Source organism: Trachurus trachurus, assembly GCF_905171665.1.
Source record: "Trachurus trachurus genome assembly, chromosome: 17".
NCBI lineage: Eukaryota > Metazoa > Chordata > Actinopteri > Carangiformes > Carangidae > Trachurus > Trachurus trachurus.
In genome coordinates, this window is record NC_139900.1 from 2,336,082 (window position 1) to 2,363,967 (window position 27,886).

General features: G+C 45.2%; 1 protein-coding gene and 1 long non-coding RNA gene across 2 annotated transcripts in view; one reads left to right on the top strand and one right to left on the bottom strand.

Moving 5' to 3' along the window:
• LOC311000770 overlaps positions 1–1,423 on the top strand; it is a 128,403-nt gene extending 126,980 nt beyond the window's left edge. The window contains exons 3-4 of the long non-coding RNA XR_014596104.1: positions 914–1,000; positions 1,340–1,423. This is a non-coding gene — a long non-coding RNA (uncharacterized lncRNA). The remainder of the gene's footprint in view (positions 1–913; positions 1,001–1,339) is intronic.
• The window catches only part of LOC311000760 (NACHT, LRR and PYD domains-containing protein 3-like), a 164,394-nt gene that overhangs the window by 111,059 nt on the left and 25,449 nt on the right, over positions 1–27,886 (bottom strand). Inside the window, exon 7 of the mRNA XM_083991589.1 lies at positions 95–348. Within this exon, the coding sequence (XP_083847715.1) occupies positions 95–348 (254 nt within the window). The remainder of the gene's footprint in view (positions 1–94; positions 349–27,886) is intronic.

Consider the following 27,886-nt stretch of genomic DNA (forward strand, 5'->3'; position numbering starts at 1 on the left):
AGACGTCCTTTCTCTGTTGGACAGGTGAGACCGTAGAGACGTCCTCTCTCTGTTGGACAGGTGAGACTGTCGAGACGTCCTCTGTCTCTTGGACTGGTAAGTCTTTAAAGATGTCGTTGCACTTGATTGGAGTGTCATGGAGGGACCTCTTCTTGGACGTTGTCTCCAGCTGTCTCACCTCATGTTGGGTATTAACCTCTTCACTCTGTCCCTCTGTGATGTAGAGCTCAGTGTAGACGCTGTTGAGGAGGGTTCCACTTCCTGTTCCCTCAGTTCCTTCAGTCACTCGTTCACATCTGCTCCTCAGACTGATCTTATGTTGATCTAAAACCTCCTGCAGACCACGATCTGCTGAGAGAGAAGAGACAGAGTCAGACTGAAGACAGAGAGTCTGACAATCTGATCAGATTATTTTGATCAGATACAGAAAAACTACAGACAACAAAGAGAAGGTTTGAATCATCATCTTAAATGTCAGTGCTGTGTGATGGAACAATGACTCTGGAGAAAACAACAAATGACCACATCAGCAGACAGATGTTCAGTCTCACCTTGTCCACAGCTGCTCTGATTGGCTGTCTGCAGCTCACCTCTGGTTCTGGGTCTTTTTCCACACTGGGGACAGGAGGGGGGTCCTGAAGAACCAGACTGGTCCCAGTCTGAGGTGAAGCATTGTCTGCAGAACCAGTGTCCACAGCTGGTGGAGACTGGATCCTTCAGGACGTCCTGACAGAGACCACAGCAGGACAGCTGCTGGTCCACAGAGACAACACTCCTCTTCCTCCTGTCAAGACATTTCTGGATCAACAACATGTCACAGTCACAGCTCCACTGGCTGCTGTTGGTGCAGCAACTCCAGAATCATCTTCAGCTCAGTTTAGAGTAGAAACTGTCTCTTACCGTGACTCTGAAGGTCCAGGTCCAGGTCCAGGTCTGAAGTAAAGAGGTTCATCTCTGGACCAGTTACTCTTCACGGACTGACAGATGGATCCATGTCCAGGTCTGAAGTAAAGAGGTCCAGGTCCAGGTCCAGGTCTGAACCAAAGTGATTCATCTCTGGACCAGTCACTGTTCATGGACTCACAGATGGATCCAGGTCCAGGTCCAGGTCCAGGTCTGAACCAAAGCGATTCATCTCTGGACCAGTCACTGTTAATGGACTGACAGATGGATCCAGGTCCAGGTCCAGGTCCAGGTCTGAACCAAAGCGATTCATCTCTGGACCAGTCACTCTTCACAGACTGACAGATGGATCCAGGTCCAGGTCCAGGTCCAGGTCTGAAGAAAAGAGGTTCTTCTCTGGACCAGTCACTCTTCACAGACTGACAGATGGATCCAGGTCCAGGTCCAGTTCTGAAGAAAAGAGGTTCTTCTCTGGACCAGTCACTCTTCACAGACTGACAGATGGATCCTGGAGACTCTGGTCCGTCCACCTCTTCCTCCACATTAACACTCATCTTCAGGACTTCAGTCGGTCTGAGAGGGAAACCAGAAACACACACAGAGTCTGATCACCTGTATATCATCCATCCATCCATTGTCCGCCGCATTATCCGAGTCCGGGTCGCGGGGGCAGCAGTCAGAGCAGGGATCCCCAGACTTCCCTCTCCCCGGACACTTCCTCCAGCTCTTCCGGGGGGACCCCAAGGCGTTCCCAGGCCAGCCGAGTGACGTAGTCACTCCTGCGTGTCCTGGGTCTTCCTCGGGGCCTCCTCCCGGTGGGACATGCCCGGAACACCTCACGAGGGAGGCGTCCAGGGGGCATCCTATACAGGTGCCCGAGCCACCTCAGCTGACTCCTCTCGATGTGGAGGAGCAGCGGCTCTACTCCGAGCTCCTCCCGGGTGACGGAGCTCCTCACCCTATCTCTAAGGGAGCGCCCCGCCACCCTGCGGAGGAAACTCATTTCGGCCGCTTGTATCCGGGATCCAGTTCTTTCGGTCATGACCCAGAGTTCATGACCATAGGTGAGGGTGGGAACGTAGATCGACTGGTAAATCGAGAGCTTTGCCTTTCGGCTCAGCTCCTTCTTCACCACGACGGACCGATACAATGACCGCATTACTGCGGCCACCGCACCCATCCGCCTGTCGATCTCGCGCTCCGTTCTCCCCTCACTCGTGAACAAGACCCCAAGATACTTAAACTCCTCCACCTGAGGCAGGAACTCTCCCCCGACCTGGAGGGTGCAAGCCACCTTTTTCCGGTTGAGAACCATGGCCTCAGACTTAGTGGTGCTGATTCTCATCCCAGCTGCTTCACACTCGGCTGCAAACCGCCCCAGTGCATGCTGAAGGTCCTGGCTCGAGGGAGCCAACAAGACCACATCATCTGCAAAAAGCAGAGATGAAATCAAGTGGCTCCCGAACCGTACCCCCTCCGGCACTTGGCTGCGCCTAGAAATTCTGTCCATAAAAATAATGAACAGAACCGGTGACAAAGGGCAGCCCTGCCGGAGTCCAACACGCACTGGGAACAGGTCTGACTTACTGCCGGCAATGCGAACCAAGCTCCTGCTCCGGTCATACAGGGACCGTACAGCCCTCAGCAGAGGGCCTCCGACCCCATACTCTCGGACCACCTCCAACAGGATGCCACTTGGGACACGGTCAAAAGCCTTCTCCAAGTCCACAAAACACATGTGGACTGGTTGGGCAAACTCCCATGCGCCCTCGAGCACCCTGCGGAGGGTGTAGAGCTGGTCCAGCGTTCCACGGCCAGGCCGAAAACCGCATTGTTCCTCCTGAATCCGAGGTTCGACTATCGGCCGAATTCTCCTCTCCAGCACCCTGGAATAGACTTTCCCCGGGAGGCTGAGGAGTGTGATCCCCCGGTAGTTGGAACACACCCTCCGGTCCCCCTTTTTGAAGAGAGGGACCACCACCCCGGTCTGCCAGTCCAGAGGCACTGTCCCCGACTGCCACGCGATGCTGCAGAGGCGTGTCAGCCACGACAGCCCCGCAACATCCAGAGACTTGAGGTACTCAGGGCGGATCTCATCCACCCCCGGTGCCTTGCCACTGAGGAGCTTCCGGACTACCTCAGTGACTTCAGCTTGGGTGATGAATGAATCAACCTCTGAATCCGCAGCCTCTGCTTCCTCGACGGAAGGCGTTTCAGTGGGATTGAGGAGATCCTCGAAGTATTCCTTCCACCGCCCGACGATATCCCCAGTCGAGGTCAACAGCTCCCCTCCTCCACTGTAAACAGTGTTGGCGGAGCACTGCTTCCCCCTCCTGAGGCGCCGGATGGTTTGCCAGAATTTCCTCGAGGCTGACCGGTAGTCTTCCTCCATGGCCTCCCCGAACTTTTCCCAGACCCGAGTTTTTGCTTCCGTGACCGCCCGGGCTGCAGTCCGCTTGGCCTGCCGGTACCCGTCAGCTGCCTCGGGGGTCCCCCGAGCTAGCCAGGCTCGGTAGGACTCCTTCTTCAGCTTGACGGCCTCCCTTACTTCCGGTGTCCACCACCGGGTTCGGGGATTGCCGCCGCAACAGGCGCCGGAGACCTTACGGCCGCAGCTCCGGACGGCCGTGTCAACAATGGAAGTGGAGAACATGGTCCATTCGGACTCAATGTCTCCGGCCTCCCTCGGAATCCAGTCAAAGCTCTCCCGGAGGTGGGAGTTGAAGACCTCCCTGACAGGGGATTCTGCCAGACGTTCCCAGCAGACCCTCACGATACGCTTGGGTCTTCCAGGTCTGACCAGCTTCCTCCCCTGCCAGCGGATCCAACTCACCACCAGGTGGTGATCAGTTGACAGCTCAGCCCCTCTCTTCACCCGAGTGTCCAAGACATACGGCCGGAGGTCAGATGACACGACTACAAAGTCGATCATTGACCTCCGTCCTAGGGTGTCCTGGTGCCACGTGCACTGATGGACACCCTTATGCTCGAACATGGTGTTCGTTATGGACAGACTGTGGTTAGCACAGAAGTCCAATAACAAAACACCGCTCGGGTTCAGATCGGGGAGGCCGTTCCTCCCAATCACACCTCTCCAGGTAACACTGTCGCTGCCCACGTGAGCGTTGAAGTCCCCCAACAGAACGATGGAGTCCCCAGTTGGGGCACTTTCCAGCACCCCTCCCAGGGCCTCCAGGAAGGCCGGGTACTCTGCACTGCCGTTCGGCCCGTAGGCCGAAACGACAGTGAGAGACCTATCCCCGACCCGAAGGCGCAGGGAAGCGACCCTCTCATTAAGTGGGGAGAACTCCAACACATGGAGGCTGAGCTGGGGAGCTATGAGCAAGCCCACACCAGCTCGCCGCCTCTCACCATGGGCAACTCCAGAGTGGAAGAGAGTCCAACCTCTCTCAAGGAGTTGGGTTCCAGAGCCCAGTCTGTGCATGGAGGTGAGCCCGACTATCTCTAGTCGATACCTCTCAGCCTCCCGCACAAGCTCAGGCTCTTTCCCCCCCAGCGAGGTGACATTCCATGTCCCTAAAGCCAGAGTCGTCGTCCGGGGATTGGGTCGCCGGGGCCCCCGCCCATGGCTGCCACCCAAATCACACGGCACCTTCCCCTTATGAACCCTCCCGCAGGTGGCGGGCCCACGTCGCTCGTTCGGGCTGCGGCCGGCCGGGTCCCGTGGGCCAAGACCCGGCCACCAGACGCTCGCCTGCGAGCCCCGACCCCAGGCCTGGCTCCAGGGTGGGGCCCCGGTAACGCCAGTCCGGGCGACGTACACTTCCTTGCTGTTTTCTTCTTCATAAGGGGCTTTGAACCGCTCTTTGTCTGACCCGTCCCCTAGGACCTGTTTGCCTTGGGAGACCCTACCAGGGGCATTAAGCCCCGGACAACATAGCTCCTAGGATCATTCGGGTGCTCAAACCCCTCCACCACGGTAAGGTGGCGGTTCAAGGAATATGATATGTGATATGTATATCACTATAACTATATTACAGTTGTTGACCTCCTTTCACATTAAATCCATGTTTATCCAGTCACCACGACATTTGACCTTTGACCTCTAATTCAGAACAAACATCGACTTGAGTTCAGGTCGATGTTTGTTCTGAATCTGAAGAAGTTGTGTCGAGGTGAAACTGACAAAATCTCACACTCACAACAACAACCATAATAATATGAATATATTATGAACTGTTAAACTAGCTAGTGCCAGTTATTAACTCATTGAGTGCCGCGCTCCTTTCCAAAGTTTTAGTCGAGTGTACCGGCAATTTAGACCATTTTTGACTTTTTATGTAGAGCCATAGTGTATTCTATATTATTGCCACCAACACATACTGTAGCTCAATTGAAAGGTTTAACTTAATGCTTCAAATGACCACAAACCGTTTGTTTCTACGTGCCTCCGTTCCTGAGAAAACTCAAGCTAAACATGGCTGGGTTTCACCAAAATCCCTCCTTTTTTTCTAGAAAAGGAGATAGAGCGTCTTTTATGAAAGGTGCGCTGTTTGTGTCTGTCGCTCTTCTGACACTCGCATTTCTGGATCAAAGGGCTCGTATAAGATAAATATATACAACAGTTGTTGTTCTATTCACAAATCCACCAGCGGGGGCGGGGGGGGCGCCACTAAACAACAATAACACAGACGCACCGTGCCATGTCACAGCCACTCGCCGCGGAGCGTGAGGGTCTGTCGGCCACCGCGGCTCGGGAAGACCGGTCCCGCCGGTGGTCGCGGTCCTGCTGTGGTACGGGTCGGTGGTGCCGGTCTGCTTTGGCCCAGAGACCATCAGATTTTACCGCGGGAGGACTTTGGGGAGGACACGGTGTTGCTCGAGGTGAAGACCGGGCGGGACTGTCGGCTGAGAGCTTCCTGGTTCAGCTCCGAGCTGCTGCAGCAGCGCGGGTGAGAGCAGAGCAGCTGCGGAGCAGCTGCGCTGCATCTGCATGCAGAACTCCGTTTGCAGAAGCCGAGTTATGATAAAAACTTCCAGATCATGAGCTGTCATGTGACTTTGATCGTCATCTATTTCAGTTCTCCTCGTCGTAGAGTCCCCAAATTTACATATAATGTGTATTTAAGTGTCTATTTTCATAATATAAAAAAAAAGCAAAAAACGAAAAATCTCCTTTTTGGCACTCAACGCATGGGAACGAAAAACGAGAAATTACGTGGTTGGCACTCAATGAGTTAAAGATAAAGTGGGGAAGCTGAACAGCTCAGATAATTACCGGCCAATAGCTCTAGCCAGTGTCATGTCCAAGGTGCTGGAGACAGTTCTACTGAGTAGATTTGAGAGATACATCATGTCTACAGACAATCAGTTTGGTTTTAAACAAAAACTAAAGGAAATCTTAGATAAATGTAGCTAATAGGCAAAATTCTACAATGTTCTTGTGCTTTATCGATGCATCTAAAGCATTCGACCGTGTGAAATAATTCTTGAAATTGTCTAAAAGTGGGGTCCCTGGCTTTTTAATTAGAATTCTGGTAGATTGGTACTCGCATCAGGCAATGCGAGTGAGATGGGGGAATGTGACCCCTACCATGTGACCAATGGTGTCCGCCATCCTGTCTCCCTTTCTTTTTAATGTGTACATGAATGATTTGTCTCTGATGTTGAATATATGTGGTACAGGTTGTAGGGTTGGTGATGTTGGGACCTCAACCCACATGTTTCAAACAAAGGACCATAAAAACCAGCTGAGGACAAAGGATGCGCGCCAGCAGCGAACATCCGTTAAATCACATCCAGGTGTGATTCCACCCAGACGTTCAAACACTGGCCTCCCATTGGTCAGCACCTGGGGGAAGCCCCAGGTGTCCCCGTGACGTCAGCAAAGGTTTAAGTGCCCCGGCGACGCGCAGCTCCTTGCTTTTTCCCAGGTAACGAAGTGCTGCAAGGAGCTCCGGCTTCACGCAGCCAGTTACTAAAGGGGGCGCACCAAACGTTTGGACTCAAGACCTAGGCCGCAGTTCTGAGCTTGCTGGACAAGTAAACTGCCTCAAGTTTCATCTGAAACACCTGGATCCTGTGGAGACCACCGCGCAACCGCCGCTCTCTCCCTCCCACATCTGCCGCAGGAGTGAAGATCACCTTTCTTCACGCGCCAACGCCGGACTCCGCCAAGGACCCCGCCATCATCAATGTTAACTCAGCTGGCCCTCCTTCCTGCCACCCTTCCAGAGGACGACCAGTTTTATCCCGCTGTGGGACGCTACAGCAGCCCCAGGCCATCAGGTCGACGGACCTCATCAGCGCTGGGAAGCACGCTTCAGTAAGAGAGCTTTTGTCTGGGCAGCGACTCGAATTAAGCATGATTTTGTTAGGACCTGGCCGATCGATGTTTACTAGTTACATTAACTAGGTAGTTAGTCACGTGCTGAACGCAATTCTCCGTATCCGCGTCAGAAGACCAGTGAAGATATCTGAGCGTCAGCTCTTCACTGTGGTATTGGATACAGATTGGGTTCAGCCCTGACTAGTATAACCGATCGCCCCTTTTAGCCGCCGTTCTCCCTCTTCTCTCTCTCCTTTTTCCTCTCTACTAACTCACACACACGTGCGCAGCTGCGCACCCACACACACACACCCGCACACACACATATACCTGCCTATATAACACAACGGGCTGCCATAAGGGACTCCGCCCCAAACACGAGCGTTCCGCCACGAGAGTTCGTACCAGAGTGATCAGTGTGAGCGACGTGACTGTGACCATTGTCTGACCTCACTCAACGTCTCCCCTCCCCCTCTTAGGCTACGCACGCACGCACGCACGCACACACACACACACACACGCCCATTCTAAGGCATTGAGAGTGTATGTTTGTTGAACTGTTTATTCCTTTGAATTACCAGAACTTGAGTGTGTACTACTAGATGATTTTAGTAATAAATGTCCTTGAACTAAAGTAGTTGTTCCATGGTTATTTGTGTACATTCTATTTTGACGCTAAAGCTGGTTATCAGGGTCTGTGCTCGACTTTACGCCTTCATATTTAATTGATTATTCTACTCTATAAGAGATTTCTATAATCGAGACTGATTGTTTGGTCATTGATCCCTGATTTCAGGGTGGTGCCCCGCAGTTGTTATCAATTAATTTAATTTAATTAATAATACATCTATTCTTTTTACTAGTAATTATTAGTCAATAAGTGGTTTTACTACTGTTTTCGACCGCTAATCCTAAATTTATTAGTTTCTCTATTAAACTCAATAATTAATAATTAGTTGACCTGCTTATTGATTATTAATGCTTAATAATTATTGTCAATCACCAAACTCCTATGCAAATCCCCAACAGTGACCTACTAATTAATCACTTCATGTATGCAGACGACCTGGTCATCTTCAGCCCTTACAGTGCTGGTCTCCAACAGCTATTGGGAACGTGCACACAGTATGGTGCTGACTTTGACATGAAGTACAATGCTGGTAAGAGTAAGGTTATGATTGTTAGAAGCAGAGAAGACAGAAAGTCAACTTTCCCTGACTTCCATCTGTCTGGCACTGCACGTGTGTGTAGCAAGATTAAGTATTTGGGGCATATTATTGTTAATGACTTGTCCGATGATAAAGATATGTACAGGCAGCGTTGTAAGCTCTATGCACAAGCAAACATGATGTGTCGTAAGTTTAGCATGTACTCTGTATCTGTAAAAATTGCATTGTTTAAAGCGTATTGCACACCTTTGTACACGGCCCACCTGTGGTGTCGCTATAAACAAGGTAGGTAGTATAAGAAAGCTCATAGTGGCTTATAATGACAGCATGAGGCTACTGTTGAGAGCGCCAAGAAGCTCCAGTGCAAGCCATATGTTTGTCAGTGTCGGGCAGGGTTGGGGAGTAACGGATTACATGTAACAGCGTTACGTAATTAAAATACAAAATATGAGTAACTGTATTCCGTTATAGTTACAGTTTAAATTGATGTATTCTGATTACAGTTACTTTCTCTTTTTAAAAAGGATTACTTGGATTACTTTAGCCTACCGCACACGCAGGTTGCACTGACGGACGCTTGTTGCACTGTGGCGAAGTTATAAGGGAGCGGGACGGACAAAACAGAGTAGGCTAAACTCGTCGGCCGTCACTGGTGAAGTTGGCTTCATTTTGGTAGTGGCGCTATCGGGACGCCCAGCATATTCCTCTTCAATGTCCGGTCTCTGGTAAACAACATGAATGAACTGCGACAGGATGACGTTTTTAAAAGGATCCTGGACTGTCATGTGTTTATGATGAGCTGCATGTTTAACAGTAACGTCAGTCACGCTGTTTCCAAAACCACACCGACTTCAGCAGTAAGTTTACAGACTGTAAAAGGCCTAGAGGTAAGATCGGGCCTAAAAAATCCAGCCCGACCCGACCCAGGCCCGCGGGATTAAAGCCCGACCCGGCCCGAACCCGAGCAATTAACTTGATTTGCAGGCCCGAGCCCGAACCAAACCCGAAATTTCATATTTTATTTGTGAGGACTCAGAGTACGTCCTTAAGAATCTAGCGCGGCACTTTAAGAGAGAGAGAGAGAGAGAGAGAGAAAGAGAGAGAGAGAGCGCAGAGAGAGAGACGGGGAGAGGGAGAGAGCGCAGAGAGAGAGACGGGGAGAGGGAGAGAGAGAGAGCGCAGAGAGAGAGACGGGGAGAGGGAGAGAGAGAGAGCGCAGAGAGAGAGAGAGAGCGCGCAGAGAGACAAAGAAGAGCAATGACGGGGTGGATAATAGACAGACTTGGGCTTAAGATCTTACCTCTCTAAGACAGAGACAGGAAGGAGTTCTTTGAATTGTCATTGCAAGAGTTTAGTACAGTACGTGTTGTTGTGATGAGGCGACTTCTGTTTTTTTGTGGACCACGGTGTCTCGTGGCCAAACTACTCAGTCAGGTCCTCGAAACGCATCAAATTCGGCGCACTGTGATGTTAGTGTAGCAACATCACAGTGAGTTGTGACAAGATTACTGATTTAATCTCGGTGTTTCCTACACATCATGGCCCACGCCACTAACTCGGCTCTGCCTCTGACACTAACAGGGCATTTTGCAGCACTCATCCAGACATGGAACGCAGCGCAAAGCATGCACCAGTGGCTCTTTCACGTGCTCAAAGCGTGCTCTGGCTCTGCGCTGCGGCTCCTGTCCTGTTTAGTTAAATAGCAATTACCTTACAGCGCCCTCTCTGTTTTTTTTTCCCTAATTATTTATTTTATAACAAGTATTCCTCAGTTTAGTATCTCCACACATCGTTTATACATTTCTATAAACATATATAAAAAAAAATAAAAAAAATAAAAAAAAGTCAGCGAGAGAGAAGCCCGGCCCGACCCGACCCGAACGTAATGATTGACATTTCGGGTCGGGTCGGGCTCGGGCTCGGGCTTAAGATCTTACCTCTAAAAACGCCTAAGTAGGCCTACAGTTTTTGTGTCACACTCGCCTTGCTCATCAACTGTAACAGATCTGACCCGCAGTTGTTGAAGCCCGGACCCGACACGGACCGACACACTAGCATTAATTATTACGAGGCGAGGCCGGCCAAAATAAAAAATAAAAAAGGAGATGACGCCCGAGGCCCAGCCCGGCCTGACGAGTCAGATTTTCGGCACTAACCAGGGTCAAACCAGCGCGTCCGGTCGGGTTGGACAGTCCATCACCTAGCCCAAAAGAACCAGGCAGCCCAGACCAGAGAGCAGAGGAGAGAGACAGCAGAGTAGCAGGTGTGTGTGTGTGTGTGTGTGTGTGTGTGTGTGTGTGTGTGTGTGTGTGTGTGTGTGTGAAAATCTCAGGACACATCAGCTCTGTGAAGCTCAAGCAATATCTGACAGACAGATGAGAATAGGGCAGATGTGGTGGAAGAAGACAGTGTGGCCTGAAAGAGACACATGGTGAAGCAGAGGATGGATAGTTGATACTTGATGGATCGGTGAAATTATGGTCTGTATGCTTCAGATACATGCTCCGGTTGTGAGAAATGGGGCTATATGTCCAAAACAGAGGCATATCCCTTCTATTTGCTTGTTTTTATTGTAGGTTTTAAAAGATAATAAGTAGCCTACATTTTGATTCTGCTCTACTAATGTAGCTTGATTGTTATTTATATCTATATGAGGGTTTTCTAATCTTATAAAAATTAAATGTTAAGCAAGATTGGCAGAGCAGAGGTGCTGTGGTGTCAGATGTCAGTTTGATATGCACTTATGTAAGTGGCAAAGAATACAACTACACACACACTACACAAGTTGTGTAATTGGGGTTTATTTTGCAGTCTGTATGACCTCTGGATGTCTAGACATTGTATGTCTTTTTGCTTGCAAGCTAGACCACCTTGGCACGACAGGGGCCCCCCGCTGTACGGGCCCCCCAAAATTTTCTAAAATCGCCCGTGCTTCTACGCTCACAAACAAAACCTATTTTAAAAAACATGTATTTTTTTTAGGGTATTCTGCATGAGTAGGAGGTTCAGAGGCTGTAGCCTGAACTGTAGAGCAGAGAAAGCTGCTCAGTTTTAATATAGCCTAAGCCCACTAATTCAATGTGTTTGGCGATAAAAAAAACATTTAAATGTGGCTGGATGATCAATAACAAATTAAACTGTGGTTTGACAAATTCAAACACATGTAGCCTATTAATGCTTTTGTTTAAAGCCACGGTAGCCTACAGTAAGATCATGTGTAAGATCATTCAAAGCAAATTCAGTGTCCCAGTCAAAGGCGCTTAGGCAGGCGATTTTATCTAAAAGTAATCCAGAAAGTAATGAAGTTACATTACTTTACTTGAGTAATCTAATTACATTACAGATTACATTTTGGGACATGTAATCAGTAATCTGTAGGGGAATACATTTTAAATGTAACCCTCCCAACACTGGTGTCGGGGTACCCACCTGCTCTGCTGTTCTGTGCAATCTGATGCACAGATTTATGTGTAGGGCGTCTGAATCAGAAAATGACCTAATTGCTGTCTTGGTCAATCCTGTACGCAGTTCTGTCAGATTTTCGTCCAGACTGTGGAATCACTTTAGAACATGTCTGTATGTAGGCCTACACTGAATAGTGGGGAAGGCTCTGTACTTTGTATTTTGTGTTTTTCTTTTTTACTCTTATTCTGTCTCTTTTTATTGTGCTTTTATTGTAATATGGATCCCCTTGGGTCTGAAATAAAGAAGTAATTGAATAATAATAATGTTGTGTTAACACTTACTTGTCTCAGACTTCAGTTTCACTCCTTCTGCTCCGTTCATTCTGAAATAGTTTCTGAACTGTTTAACTGTCTTCTTCTTCCTCAGCTCATTGTTGAGTTTTACTAAGTGTGTAGTTACAGAGAGAGGAAGTCTCTTTATACAGCAGGATGGTGCCACCTGCTGGGGAACTCCTGGTATTACACCTGTATGGACAGACACACACACACAGTAGCTATCAAGACAATACATTCAATCTCATGACAACTATAATGACCTTTGACCTCTAAAGTTTTCTCAGGCCATCGTTAAGTTCAAGTCGATGTTTGTTCTGAGTTAGAAGAAGTCGTGTCGAGGTGAAACTGAGACAATGTGCTGACGTCTGTAGGACTACGTCTGACTCTTCTTCCCTCCTCAGTCCACACAGACAGACTCACTCTCTGATGCTTCAACAACAACAACAACAACAATAATAATGATAACAATAATGTTGTGTTAAAACTCACTTGTCTGAAACTTCAGTTTCTCTCCTTCTGCTCCGTTGATTCTAAAATGGCGTTCAAGCTTTTTTACTTTCACTTCCTTCTCTGCGTTTAAAGGGAAATCACCTGACTCAGTGAGGGCGTGTTTTACAATTTGAAGTTCATTGTGATAAAGAGACAGGAAGTCACATGGTGCAGTACAACGACCTGTCAGTACCTGTATGGACAGATGAAACCTGACACCAGGTATAAATAGTGAGATCAGATCAGGAGTGGCAGCAGCAGCAGCAGCAGCAGCAGCAGCAGCAGCAGCATTAACAGCAGCAGCAGCAGCAGCATTAACAGCAGCAGCAGCTGTCATGTTCGTGTTCCAAGGATGAGGCCGTGTTGATAGCAAGTAACTTAGTTTAATGTCTCACGTTCTCAACAACATACATGTGGCTTCATGCAGTCTTGCTCTACTATGTTATATGGTACGGTAAGCTGACTACTAACCAGTACTGCCGCCTAGCGGTCAAACATGTAATAACATCTAATCATAACATCCCCCCTTTTCTAAGGTAAAATGCATTAACAGGAATTATCACATTAGCTGTGTCAGTTATTTCAACCATTTCTCATTCAGCATAACCCTGCAACATATAAACAGTTTATATCAGATTGCATAACTCATATCTAAGCCAACACTAGACCATTTAGAACACATTCACAACATCAATCAATATACATTTTGTTCAACATCTTTAACATGCATATTGAATTTTCTTTGTTTATAAGTTCAGTCTATCAGGCTTTCTGATTTCTCTTGTGGACCTTCTTAACTCAGGTTCACCTGGAGTAGGTGTGTGAGAGTCAGTGTTACAGTCCATAGCAGGTGTGGGAATTACCTGAGATTCACCACAGGTTACACTGAGCTCACCAACAGTCCCTTGAGGAGTCTTTAATAGACTGCGACGATTACGTCTGAGGATTTGTCCATCATCAGTTTTCACTGTGTACGATCGTGGAGCAACTTCTTGCAGGACAGTTGCTTTTGTACTCCATCCATCAGCATCCTCAATCCTGACTGTGTTGTTGGTAGTCAGTGGAGGGAGATGCTTGGTTGTTCTGTCATAGAATGACTTTTGCATCATTTTCTGTTGTCGTAGCTTATGCTCAATCTTTGAGTGATTCTTTTGCTTTAATTTGTCGTTTTGATGACTCGGCAAAGTTGTTTGTAGCTTCCTCTTCATCAGCAATTCAGCTGGTGATAGACCACACTGAAGAGGTGATGCTCTGTAGCTCAATAAAGCCAGATACGGATCCGAGTCACTGTCAGCTGCTTTCTTTAGGAGTTGCTTGAGAATGTGAACTCCTTTTTCAGCTTGCCCGTTTGACTGTGCATAGTGTGGGCTTGACGTCACATGCTTGAAATCATATTGCACTGCAAACTTCTGCCATTCTTTGCTGCTGAAGCAGGGGCCATTGTCGCTCACCACGGTGTGTGGGATGCCATGCCTGGCGAAGATAGATTTAGCATCTGTTATGACACAAGTTGATGTTGAGCTTGTTAGTAGCGCCATCTCAGGGAAGTTTGAGTAGTAATCCATTACCACTAAATAGTCTTTACCTTTGAGATGAAACAAGTCCATTCCTACTTTGTGCCATGGTGCTGTTGGCACCTCAGCTACCACCATAGGCTCTTTGCTCTGCTTGTTCCTGTGTTTCTGGCATGTTTCACATTTACTTATAAGTGTTTCAATGTCTTTGTTCAGTCCAGGCCAGAAAACCGTGTCTCTCGCCCTCCTTTTGCACTTTTCGATGCCGAGATGGCCTTCATGTATCCTGTGCAACATGTCCATTCTCAAAGCCTGTGGAATGACAATCCTGCCCTTTTTCAACAGCAGACCATCCACAGTACTAAGCTCACCTCTGACATGGTAAAATTGTGGACACGAACCAGCTGGCCATCCCTCATCCATGTTCTGCATGACATGCTGTAGCTCAGCATCCTTTGCTGTAGCCTCCGCTATTTGTCTTGACTTTGTGTCAGACACAGGCAGTGTAGCCGACACCATGTTCACATGACACTGTATGTCTTCGTCTGTTGCACTCACACTATCGCCTGTAGTTGCTCTGGATAGGGCATCAGCAAGGACTAGGTGTTTACCTGGAGTATATATCAGTTCAAAATCATACCTTTGCATCTTCATCATTAACCGCTGTATCCATGGAGACATTTCATTCAGATTCTTTTTGATGATGGCGACCAGCGGTCGATGATCAGTTTCGACTGTGAAAGACGGCAGGCTGTACACGTAGCTATGAAACCGCTCCAAACCATACGCCAGTCCCAAACATTCTTTTTCGATCTGAGCGTATCGGCATTCAGTTTTTGTCATAGCCCGAGATGCATAGGCTACCGGTTTCCAGTGCTCACCCTCAGCCTGGAGTAGAACGGCACCAATACCATCCTTGGAAGCATCTGTAGACACTTTTATCCTCTTCGTGTGGTCATAGAATGACAACACAGGTGCTGTGCTCAGTGTGTTCTTGAGTTTTTGCCACTCATGCTCATGTTTCACTGTCCATTTAAACTCACAGTCCCTGTGCAGAAGCTCTCGTATGCATGATGTCTTTGCTGTCAGATTGGGAATGAATTTACCTATGAAATTCACCATCCCCATGATGCGTAGCACCCCTGTCTTGTCTGTGGGCCTTGGCATGTTCTGTATTGCATGTATTTTGTCTTTATCTGGTTGGACACCACGTGCAGACAGCTTGTCTCCCAGGAAGAGGATCTCTTGAACGCCAAACTCACATTTACTCTTGTTGAGTTTCAGTCCATACTTTTGTATGCGTTCCATAACTCTGTTCAGCCTCTCGTTGTGCTCTTGGGCTGTGGACCCCCATATGATGATGTCATCAATGTAGACTCGAACTCCATCCAAGCCCTCGATGATCTGCTCCATCGCTCTGTGAAATATTTCAGGTGCTGACTTGATTCCAAAAGGCAGTCTGAGAAAGCAGTGTCTGCCGAAGGGCGTATTAAAGGTACAGTACTTGGTGCTGCTTTCATCCAGTTTCAGCTGCCAGAAGCCTTGTGAGGCGTCAAGCTTTGTGAAGTAGTTGGCACCTGACATTTCACTGATGATCTCTTCACGTGTAGGTATTTGATAATGTTCACGCTTTATGCTCTCATTTAAGTCTTTAGGGTCCATACATATTCTCAACTCACCATTCTTTTTCTTTGTGATGACCAGTGAGTTGACCCAGTCTGTAGGCTCATTAACCTTTTTGATCACTCCTAGCATGATCATTCTGTCGAGTTCTTTCTTTAGGCAGTCTTTCAGTGGCGCCGGAACTCTGCGTGCTGCATGCACAACTGGATGGGCTCCTTCTTTCAACTGTATTTTATATGTGAAGGGCAAAACACCAAAACCCTTGAAAACATCTGAAAAGTTCTGAACAATTGTGTCCATAGAGTCATTTGTTGGGTTTATGGCTGGGATGATGCGATACACTCTTTTCACAAGCCCCAGTTCTTCACAGGCTCTGTCACCAAGAAGTGATTCCCGTCCCTCATTCACAACAAAGAAGAATAGGTGGTGCACTTTTCCTTTAACTGTGACACTCAACCTGCATGTGCCCAAACATTTGATTGGCCGCCCATTGTAGTCTTTCAGTCCAGATTCTTTTCTTTTTATTTGTGGCTTATTTTTCATTGCCTTCACATCACACATGCTTATGAGATTTGCTTTTGCACCAGTGTCCAATCTCATGGTGACTACAGTCCCATTTATCATTAGAGGAGCTATCCACTTATCTTCTGTAGTGACATCATTTACATTGTCTGGCTTATTTATTTGTTCACTTTCACAATTCACCATTCCAACAAAGAACGTGTCACTTAGATCAGGCTCGTCTATTAAGTTTACAGTTTTTCCTTTCTTCCACTCTTTCCGTTTGGAGAAGCATTGTTTAGCAAAATGATTCTTGCCTTGGCAAGTGGAGCATTGCTTACCAAACGCTGGACACTGTCTAGGCTTGTGCTGTGAGCCGCAGCGCTTGCAGTTTATCATCACGTCCTCCTGCTGTGCAGGCCGGGTCTGTGTGCGCCGTCTCCGCTGATACGACACTGCTCCAACCGCTGCCGCGCTGTCGCTCTGCGCCGAGGCGACTGCAGACATCTCGCTGAACGTCCTCACGTGCCTTTGGGACAGCTCACTGGCCTGGCAGATCTTAATGGCTCCTGCCAGCGTCAGCTCCATCTCCCGTAGTAGCCTCTCTCTGACCTTTTTATCCTCCACCCCGAATACGATCTGGTCCCGGATCATGGAGTCCTTCAGCCTTGCGAAGTTGCAGGACTGCGCCTTTAGCCGCAAGTCCGTCAGGAAGCTATCGAAGGGCTCATGCTGCAGCTGTGTACGAGACCGAAACACGTACCTCTCGTACGTCTCGTTCTTCTTCGGAGAACAGTGAGTATCAAACTTACTAAGCACTACATCCAACTTTTCATTATCTTCAGGACTGTCAAACACGAACGTGTTAAATACTTCTATGGCCTGTGGCCCTGCTATTGTTAGCAGCAGCGCTACCTTTCTTGCTTCCGTCTTCGCCTCGAGTCCCGTAGCCGAAACATAAAGGTGAAACCGCTGTTTGAAGGTGCGCCAGTTCTCGTCGACATTCCCCGTTAGTTTCAAACTTTCCGGTGATTTTAAATCCATGTCGTTCATTCGAGTTTACTCCTGGTACCATGTCATGTTCGTGTTCCAAGGATGAGGCCGTGTTGATAGCAAGTAACTTAGTTTAATGTCTCACGTTCTCAATAACATACATGTGGCTTCATGCAGTCTTGCTCTACTATGTTATATGGTACGGTAAGCTGACTACTAACCAGTACTGCCGCCTAGCGGTCAAACATGTAATAACATCTAATCATAACAGCAGCAGCATTAACAGCAGCAGCATTAAAGGGGACCTATTATGCTTTTCCAGCTTTTCAGACTTTTATATATGTTTAAAGTGTTGGATAATGGTTCTAGAGGCCGTGGAAGTGTCATATCCTGAGGTTAATGCATTTGGAGGTAAACCCTGCTAGATAATTGGGATTTCTCTGCACACCTGTTACACTCGGTTGCGCTGAGTTTTTTTTTACATGAGCTCGCGTCTACGTCGATGCGTGCCGGACTCCCCTACATGGTCATGCCGAGGTCTCTGCTCCAGCCGGCCCCGCCTCCTCCCATGCTGCTCTGTTGTGCCTGGTGTCACAGCGGAGAGCGGAGCGGAGCACTTCCTGCTTTTTCCCTGCATGTTTTAGCGCTGTCGCGCCACTTTACTGAGTTTTATTTAGGAGTTTACGCCGACGTTTCATGTAAGTGAAGCTGTACCTGTGTGAGGAGCGACGTACCGCCGGGGCGACGTTGTTCGCCGGACCGGCGTAACGCTGGACCACCGGAGCACCGGAGCTCTGGAGCTGCAGCGGCTCCTCACACAGGCAGAGCCCGTCTGCAGGCCTCCTTGGCCGGGCAGACGCCCGTGCTCATCACGGTAGAGAAAACCCTCGCTAATAAACATACCCGCAGGTTTTTTAGACGTTTACCGCCGTGTGGTTAGTCTATTTAGCAGAATGTTGGTCTCATTGATGAAATCTTGTGGCAGTTGGATTAGTTTGAATGAAAAGTGAAGCTGTGAGAAGGAGGAGGAGAGGAGGCGCAGTGCTGCGGAGCTCTGTAGTCTATGTGCACAAATCACCACATTTACATCAATAAATAACTGTTTTACAATGAACTGACCAGTCTGCATATATTTTTAATTTATTTTATATATTTATTTTTGCATTTTTATATTACATGTTACATGGTTACAGTAGCCTACATGGCAAAGACTACTCTATACCATCTTTTGTTAGGGTGAGACGGTCATGGGCACATTTCATTACACAATGTAGACTGGTCAGATGCAGACTGGAGATCTGGCAATTTGGCAAAAAACACTCCACATTAATCCATGAGTCATTATAATACAATGGACATGACCCTTCAACTAGTACGTTTACCTTTTTACGTACCTACTAGTTCTATGAGGTATAAGTGTAAATGGCAGCTAGTCTTGTCCATTATAAGGTATGCAGTTCTGCCACTTTACTTTTTTTGTGCTTTTATTTTGAAGAACACCACTCTTATTTTGTTACTTCCTGTTATTGCTGTACATCTAGTGCATCGTCTTCTAGGTTACCAATTAAAGGATTAAGAATAGGTCATCTAAATATACATATAATGTTTAAAAAATAAAATACAGTATATTTTAGAAACTATTCTAGAGTGGGATTTTCACATCAGAAACACATTTGAATACTACAGTAAAGAACACCTTACTAATGACGGGTATAATGTTTAGAGAAGGTTAGAGAGGATCCAGGAACAGTGGAAGCAATATGGTTTCAACTTCTACCACCTCATCACTTTTATTGTGACACAGACTACAGGAAAAACTTTTATTGTGATACAAACAACAGGAAATACTTTTATTTGTGACACGAACTACATGACATTATTACAGTAAGTCAACTTGGTGCTATACAAATCAATACACCAACAAAACACCACCATGGGGAGACAAGCTTTCATACAAAAACATTGTAAAGTTACATAAATTCAATGTTTTTATAGCTTTCATGTTGATGGATTTTTTTAATAGACTCAATATAGTGTTTGGCTTAATTTTCAAAAAATAATAAAGAGTGGTTTTTGATTAGTGTAACGACATTTATGAATATTATATGCCATTTGGCTAACTGTATAATAAGATTGATGATATAATATTGTTTTTCTTTTTGCAGATGGATTCTCAGTATGTTCAAACAGGTTAAATCAAAAAATAAATCAGGTTGCAAATATCTTCCCATAATTTTGGAAAGACAAAAACAAATGAAAAATATCTTCAGGGTGTCCTACACAGAAAGAGCAGTTTAAATCTATCGGTATATCTTTTTTAATCTTTGTAAAAATAAAAATAAAACTTTAGATGGGTACATTTTGTGAGTTATTTTAAAAGATACTTCTATTAATTATATATCTAGCAGGTAAGTTCCAGATCTTTTTCCAGTTAAGGTTATTAATAAAGTTATTCCAATAAGTTATTCCATATGGACAAACAACTTTTCTTGTGGTACAGGAAGTTCTTTTATTGTGGCGGTCTGCCCTTAGCTGGTCCATGGGGAGAACTGCAGTGTTGTAACATCCCAACAGTGTTTCTTTAATTTCATTCTCAAAACCTGAACACAATATTCCACAGTAACACTTTATCATAAAAGTTCACGTCTCTGTGCATCGTGTAAATATTCCTGAAGAGGAGTTTCCATAGTTCCGGTTCAGCTGCTGCAGCGCGGGGAGCTTAATGAGTGAAACACAGCAACAGTCAGTGTGGTGGGTCCAGGTCCAAACTGCTGCTGTTGTGATGCTCTCTCTGTAGCTGCTGAGCTAGCAGCACTTTAACCCTCATTTATTCTGCATCAAACCGCGAGTTCACGGAACAACGGAGCTTTATTAACTTTTACTGAGTTTTACCGCCGAGTTTTATTGTCAGAAACGGACGTGACATCAGTTAATATGACGACGTTCCTCATTAGCATAATCGCGGGTAAGTGTGTGTGTGTGTGTGCGTGTGCGTGTGTGTGCTGACTGTGCTGCTTCCACAGGTGTGTTTCTGTGTTACAGTTTTTTTTTTCCAATTGCCAAAACACAATTTTGCAAACTAGTATTCATCAAACTCACACACCCAAACTGCAAATGACCTCATATATCCTGCAAAATGAAGCTCTGCAACCAAAACTATATGTAGCATTACCAAAATCAAACTGTTGCACCAAGCAGCACACACTTCACTCATATTACTGGATTTTTAACTAACCAGCTACAAACTGTTGGGCAGAATGAAAAGCACTCTCATCTCTAGTAGCTTTGCCATGACACTAACATAGTTCAAATTGTAGAAAATTCTTCAGATTGTTCACATGCACAGAAACATTTGCAGATATACACATAGCCTACTGTTGATGATTTTTTTTTCTCTTTCACCCAACAAGCCAGTGCAACATATGCACAGCAGATATATTTACATTGGAGTGAACAAAACAGTCAACTGTGTGGAATATTTTGGCTGAAAACATTAGAAATAGTAAAAGCCTGAGTGAGTTTAAAAGAAAGTTGAAACAACAGATGTTTGATTTGTACAGGAGGGAAGATGGGGGTGGTTAAATAAAATAAAATAAAATAAATAAATAAATATAGGACAAATGTAGGACTGTTGAGGGAGTTTGCGATGTTTGTTTGTGTGCTTGTTTTTTACTTATTTATTTCTCCAGTGCAGCCTCCACCCAGCTGATCCCACACAGCTGCAGCTCCTCGTGGACCTGGAGCTCCAGTGCAGCCTCCGAGGTCTCAGCCGGTGCAGCAGGTAACGTTCAGGACTAGTAGGGATGGAACGACGACTGGTATCGAGGTCAAACTCTGACAACAGTTTACACGGTAGCAGTTCACCGTCTGTGTGTAAATTAATCTCTTTATCTGGGTGGATAATTATCAGCATTAGGGCTGCAACTGACCATTATTTCGGTTGTCGGCTCATCTATTGATTATTTTTTCGATAAGTCGATTAGTCACGATTATTTTGGCTGCATCTATTTCGACTTTGGTTTTACCTCATATTCTCGGAGCAAATAAAAAAAACCATGAAACATGTTTTTTTTTATGATCAATTTTTTATTTTTATTTTCCATGTTAATATTGGCGGACATTTTGCGTTAACATTCGAAACATGTTTTTGTAACAATTGTTTTAAAATTGTTACTGTAATGAAACACAAATTAATGAAATAATACAATATGAAAGTCAGGGTTTCCCCCAGATAGTTGTTTTCTCCAGTGCAGGGTCCAAGGTCTCAGCTGGTGCAGCAGGTAGCGTTCAGGACTAGTAGGGATGGAGCGACGACTGGTATCGAGGTCAAACTCTGTCAACAGTTTACACGGTAGCAGTTGCCGTCTGTGTGTAAACAGGGTATCCGCGGGGTCTTGAAAAGTATTAAAAGGTGATAAATCAATTTGGGGAAAATTAAGACCCTTAAAAAGTATTACAGGAAAAAGTATTTTCATGACTTTATAAAGTCTTAAATTTTGAAGGTATTTTTTCTGAATTCGCTGTCCAAGAGCCCTTAAACAACATTGTAAAAGTGTGTGAATGTATTCATTTTATGAAAAAACAAAGATGAAGCAGTACATAAAAAAAGAATATAAGATTGTAGTTTTTGTTTTTTGAGAGTGGAGCAATGTTTTTTTTTTATAAACTTTGCCTTATCCCAGCCTATTTTGAATTATGTAGCATCATAGTGGTCTAAATCACAAATTAAAACTGCATGTTACGTTAAAAGTGTCACTGATGTAAATGGTTACAGCTTGAAGTGGCGGTGAGGTGTATATAAATATTGAGAAGGTCTTGAAAATGTCTTCAAAAGGTATTAGAATTAACTTCAAGATTCCTGTATAAACCCTGGTAAATTAATCTCTTTATCTGGGTGGGTAATTATCAGGATTAGGGCTGCAACTAACCATTATTGTGGTTGTCTCATGTGGTTTGGTTGGCTCATGTATGTATTATTTTTTCAATAAGTCGATTAGTCACGATTATTTTGGCCGCATCAGTTTCGACTTTGGTTTTACCTCATATTCTCTGAGCAAATAAAAAAAAACCATGAAACATGTTTTTGTAACAATTGTTTTAAAATTGTTACTGCAATGAAACACAAATACTAACACACACTAATACACACTTACACACACTAATAAACAGTAACACACACTATTACACACTAACACACTAATACACAATAACACACACTAATACACACTAGCACACACTAACACACTAATACACAATAATACACACTGACACACTAATACACAATAAGACACACTAACACACACTAACACACTGACACACACTAACACACACTAATACAAAGGAATACACAATAACACACTAATACACACTGACACACTAATACACAATAATACATACAAACACACTAATACACAAAATACACACTAATACACACTAACAACTCCTACACTAACACACACAAACACACTAATACACACTAACACACACTAATACACACTGACACACAATAACAGCTCCTACACTTATACACACTAACACACTATTATAAAACGGAAAGGTGAAATCCTGCGATCTGATTGGTTGTTAACCGTGGTATAATGAGCATATACCACGGCTACTATTCTAAAGCCTTATCACAGCGTAGGCTATCACTCCGCCTCAGGCACGTATGACTGGTATGAATGGAAGTTGTTGTCATGTATCCATGACAACGGACTGTTGCAGTCCGTAGCAAAAGACAGCTGATGTTTTTACGATGTTAAAAAACGGACTAAAGTAGTGTAATTCACATGTTTAAGGTTGACTTTCAACTCCGGGGAGGGTTAACAATGGTAGAGGGGACTGAGCAGTGACTTTCACCTGAAAAAAAGCGGAGGAAAAGACCAGATGCAGAGCTACTTGGAGCTAACGTCTGGAGAGGTGGGACTATTTTTTCACAGTGAGGCTATTTTATTGGATAATATGTATTTCTGGTTGAATAAAACTACATGAAATTGATTGCGTATCCCTCTTTTATATTGCCTTTATTCGTAACCGTTTTTCGCGTCGGGCCGAACAACGCCCCTTAGCCGTGGTATAATGAGCATATACCACGGCCTGTCGTGATATATTGCTTAAATATACACTAACACACACTAATACACACTAACACACACTGACACACACTAACACACACTGACACACTAACACACTAATACACACTAACACACACTGATACACACTAACACACAATAAGACACACTGACACACTAATACACACTAACAATAATACACAATAACACACTAATACACACTAACACACTAATACACACTGACACACTGACACACTAACACACACTTACAGTTCCTACACTAATACACACTATTACAATACACACTAACACACAATAACACACTAACACACACTACTAATACACACTGACAGACACACACTAACACACACTAATACACACAAACATCTACACTAACACACACTAACACACACTAACAGCTCCTACACTAATACACATTAACACACACTAACACACACTAATTATCACATTGAATCACAAAGCCGAACGCTCACAAGCCAAGAGTGTGACGAGCTGCTGGAGTCGTTGCCATGGAAACCCGCTGAGCGATACGAACGGCAGCTAAGTGAAGTTAGTAAATATTGCAGCACCAGTTGTAAGAGTGAAAAGCCGCGCGGCGCCAAACGGTGGCGACAGCAGGAGCGACATCACGGCAGCTGCACCTGCTGCCAGAAACTCGGCTGCAGACTGAGGTGAGTGGACAAATAATGTTTGTGATGATGATCATTGTGATGCTAGCGGCGTGACTGAAGCTAACGTGTCTCGTAGCTGCAGAGTCACCCGCTGCCTAACGTTAGCTAAGGTCGGTCCACAGGCGCCGAGAGTCATGGATGCTGCCATAGGTTGACCCTTTGTCAAGTCCCACCCTCCACGGTTACTGTTGCTAGGTTGGACAGACAATGGTCACGGAAGGGTTAACTCCCATTGGAAACCATTGAAAATGAGGCAGATTTAAATTTGTTTGTAGCCTAAGGAAATTTTGAATTAACTTATACAACAGAAAAATGGTGCCCGTGATAGAAGACAGACGTGGCTAAAGAGCGACTGAACGGGCATTACATGACTAACGAAAAGTGGGGAAAAATCATCGTTTTGGTCACTCACTAGCTAGTAACGGCGCTAGATAATGTTAGCTACAAGCTAACGCTTAATCTCCACCGATCTCCTGTTTCTCCTCGTAAAACTTCACGAAGTTCAAAAGACATTAGCAACGGTAACATTACGTTTGCTAGATAACTTTGAAGATTAAAGTAATATATGTTATATACATTAGTTTATTGATGTCTTGGGTTTGGGGAATGGGATAAAAACGATTCCGGGAATGCGTTCCGGATATCGTGCGTCGCTATTGCAGGTACCTCAGACACACATTTTAGCCATATTGAAAAATTAAGAAGTAGTTTTTGCCGAAAAAATTGCTGTCTGCCTATCCCAGGGTTGTCCAACCTTAGAACAACATGACATAGGGAGAAGCGCTCTGATTGGTGGAACTAAATTGGTCGTCAGTGGCCTGCAGAGAGCGGCATGTGAATGTAAGAGGAATGGTGGTGAGGAAAGAACAGGAATAAACAACTATTGATGATGTAGACAGTTTATTTTATTTGTATATATATATTATTGTTTATTTACAGTTCATGAGCAGGTGATAAATTGAGACTTTTCACATATACTCACCTGTATTACCTGTTTACAATACAAGTGTATGTTACGATATTTTGTATTTGATATTGATAGAAATGTATTAGAACGAATGTAAACATTTAAATAATTTTGACTCTTGAAGAATCTTGCGAAGAGATTGAACACTGTGTCCAGTTTCTTTATTTACATCTCCCTTTCTTCAGGGATACAACATCCGAGCAGAGTTGGTTAGTGCCAGACACAGTTTTTTTCTACTTGTTAAAAACACACTGTAAAAAATGTATATAGAGCGTACACTTAAATAGTGTTTTATCTTCAGAGAGGACTTACTGCAGGCAGTGAAAATATGCAGTTAGTTTGCCTCCATTCACAGCCGTTTATCTCTTGTATCTGTCCAACAGTATTCACCGACCATCCTGACACTGGAGCTGAACTGAGATCAGATCCTGTCTTTGTCAACGAGACACGGTCACAGCCACATAAACGACAGAAGTGACGAGGAGCAATGGGTTGGTAGTCAAGTTCTGGTCAAGCCAGCTTCCCAAGACAGTAGCGCTCCTTGGTCAACAGGGGGCAGCACTTACAAGCTGCAATATTGATCCCATATGAGACAGATGGCAGTTTAAATCAGATGTAAGGAGAGATACTGCTTCCACTTAGGTAGTATTTGTTTGTTTTTTCTTTCTTTTACAAGTAAAGTACCACTTGCCTTGCTTGCCCTGACCACAAAGTCAGAACTGAGCTGTTTTCAGACACTTCACACACACATCAAAGAACCAACTGTCATCACATGTTATACAGCTTTTCATCCAGTGCAGTAATGTGAACAAAACCTTTGCACATGTGAAGTGTCACATGTTGTTGTTTAAGTTAGAGGTACTGGTGGAGTCTGTGTCACATGACTGATGTCAGGTGAGGACAGGTGGTGTCATCACTGCTGTTCATGTTGCCTCCGTCTCCGTCTCACAGGTTCAGAGGGTTTTCATCAAACCCGTGGCCCAGCTCTTCTTCCTGGACTCGGAGGCCGGAGCTCAGATCACGCTGCACTGGGCCCTGCAATAGTTTTTACTTACATTTGGCGCTTTTCCACTGGCACGGCACGGCCCGCTTTTTTTGCTTTCCCACTAGCCCTAGTACCTGGTACCAGGTACCATTTTTAGTATCTCCTCGGCCCTGGTTCCAAGCGAGCCAAAGCGATACTAAAACATGATGTCAGCCGACTGCCTTCCACTGATTGGACAGAGCTGTGTGGGCACTGAAGACACATCAATCACCGTGATTGTTTATGAATTGTGATTTTTTAGTCTGCTGGGAGACCGTACAGGGTCATTAACGGTGGTCCATGCTGTTTTTACCCCGCAGGAGAAAATGCCAATCCCGTCCGTAGTGATCGAACCTGCGTGATGCCGATATCATCTCCCCCACGACCATCGGAGACAACGGAGTTACAGCTGCAAACCAGACGGTCAAACACATGAGTGCATCTGGAGGCGTGTCGGGACTCCCTGACGACTTCCTCTATAAGGTAGGACTTCCTCCACCTGCTAGCTCACTGCTCACTTTTACAGTACTTGCACTCGTGTGGGTTTTGATATGAGTGATGAACAGTGATGGGAATACCGGCGTTACTTTTTTCATTAACGGGTAATCAAAAAAGTTACTGCTTCCCCCACCCTTGCAACTTTACTTGGCTCAAGAAGTCCATCAGAAAATAATACACCCACTTCAGTGTAGGACGTCATTATTTTCGGTTCATCAACTGGCCCAACTCTAACCAACTCGCTCAGTATCTCTCCACACGGACAGGCTGTATCACTCCGCCTATCCGCTGTGTGGAAGAGGCGGAGGGATACAGCGCGTTGCAGAGCCTGTCTGTGTGGAAGGATACGGAGTGAGTTTGTTGGTTCCAGATAAACACGAGTTAAGGCCTTTGCACCACACCGAATCCGTTTTTTTTCGTCCGAAAGTGCTGCACGTTAAAAAATAAATTCGACCTCATGTTGTGTCGATCATGTTTACACACCGAGTCCCAAACTTTTGTCCGTCATTAAAGTTTTCGGAACAGGTTCATTTCTCGACAAGTGAGAGAACCACAAAGTGCATCACTGACGATTTTTGTCTCCCTCACAAAAAATAAAAACGTATGTGAATAAAACGCAACGGACTCAGTGTGCAAGGAGCCTGTGCGTAACGTTTTTTGTCGGATGACGGATATGAAAAACGCATGCAAAAAAACCCGACTTTTAGGGAGGGAAGTCCAAGTAATTTGACTAGTTGAGCATTTTATTATTTAAAAAAAGTAAAGCATGTTACTTTCATTGTAATTAGTTACTTTATCATGTATTATCTCAGTTACTTATTGGGGAAAGTAACTAGTAACTATAACTGATACATTTTTCAAAGTAATGTGCCCAACAGTGGTGATGAACATGCTTACTTTTTTAGCATTTTTTTCTTCCCACAGGTGGAAACAATGCATGACTTTGAAGCTGCAAACTCAGACGAGCTTGAGCTGAAGCGAGGCGACGTGGTGCTGGTGATTCCAACTGCCTCAGCAGAGGATCAGGTGAGCAGAGCAGTGACGTGTTTAACCCTTCACCAGTCCACAGATTTTCTTCTGTATTTCTCTTGCCTGGTCTTTTTGTGTATTAATCCTTGTAAAACCTCAGCCCTGTAATTCACAATCAGGTCATTGACGTCCTTTTTTTCCAAGACAACCTGGGCTTTCAGAATATTCATTCTAAACAAAAAAAAGGGAAAATAAATTCAACTATATTTGTTCGAAACACACAGAAAATTATTATTATTAGGAGAAAAAGAATAACTATGATACAAAATATATCATTTACATTATTTACAAGACTGCCCCACTCGTCTGACATGAAAACAACGGGTCTCATTCATGAAACGTTAGTAAATCTGTGTGTAGATTTGCACATAAAAGTTCACGCTA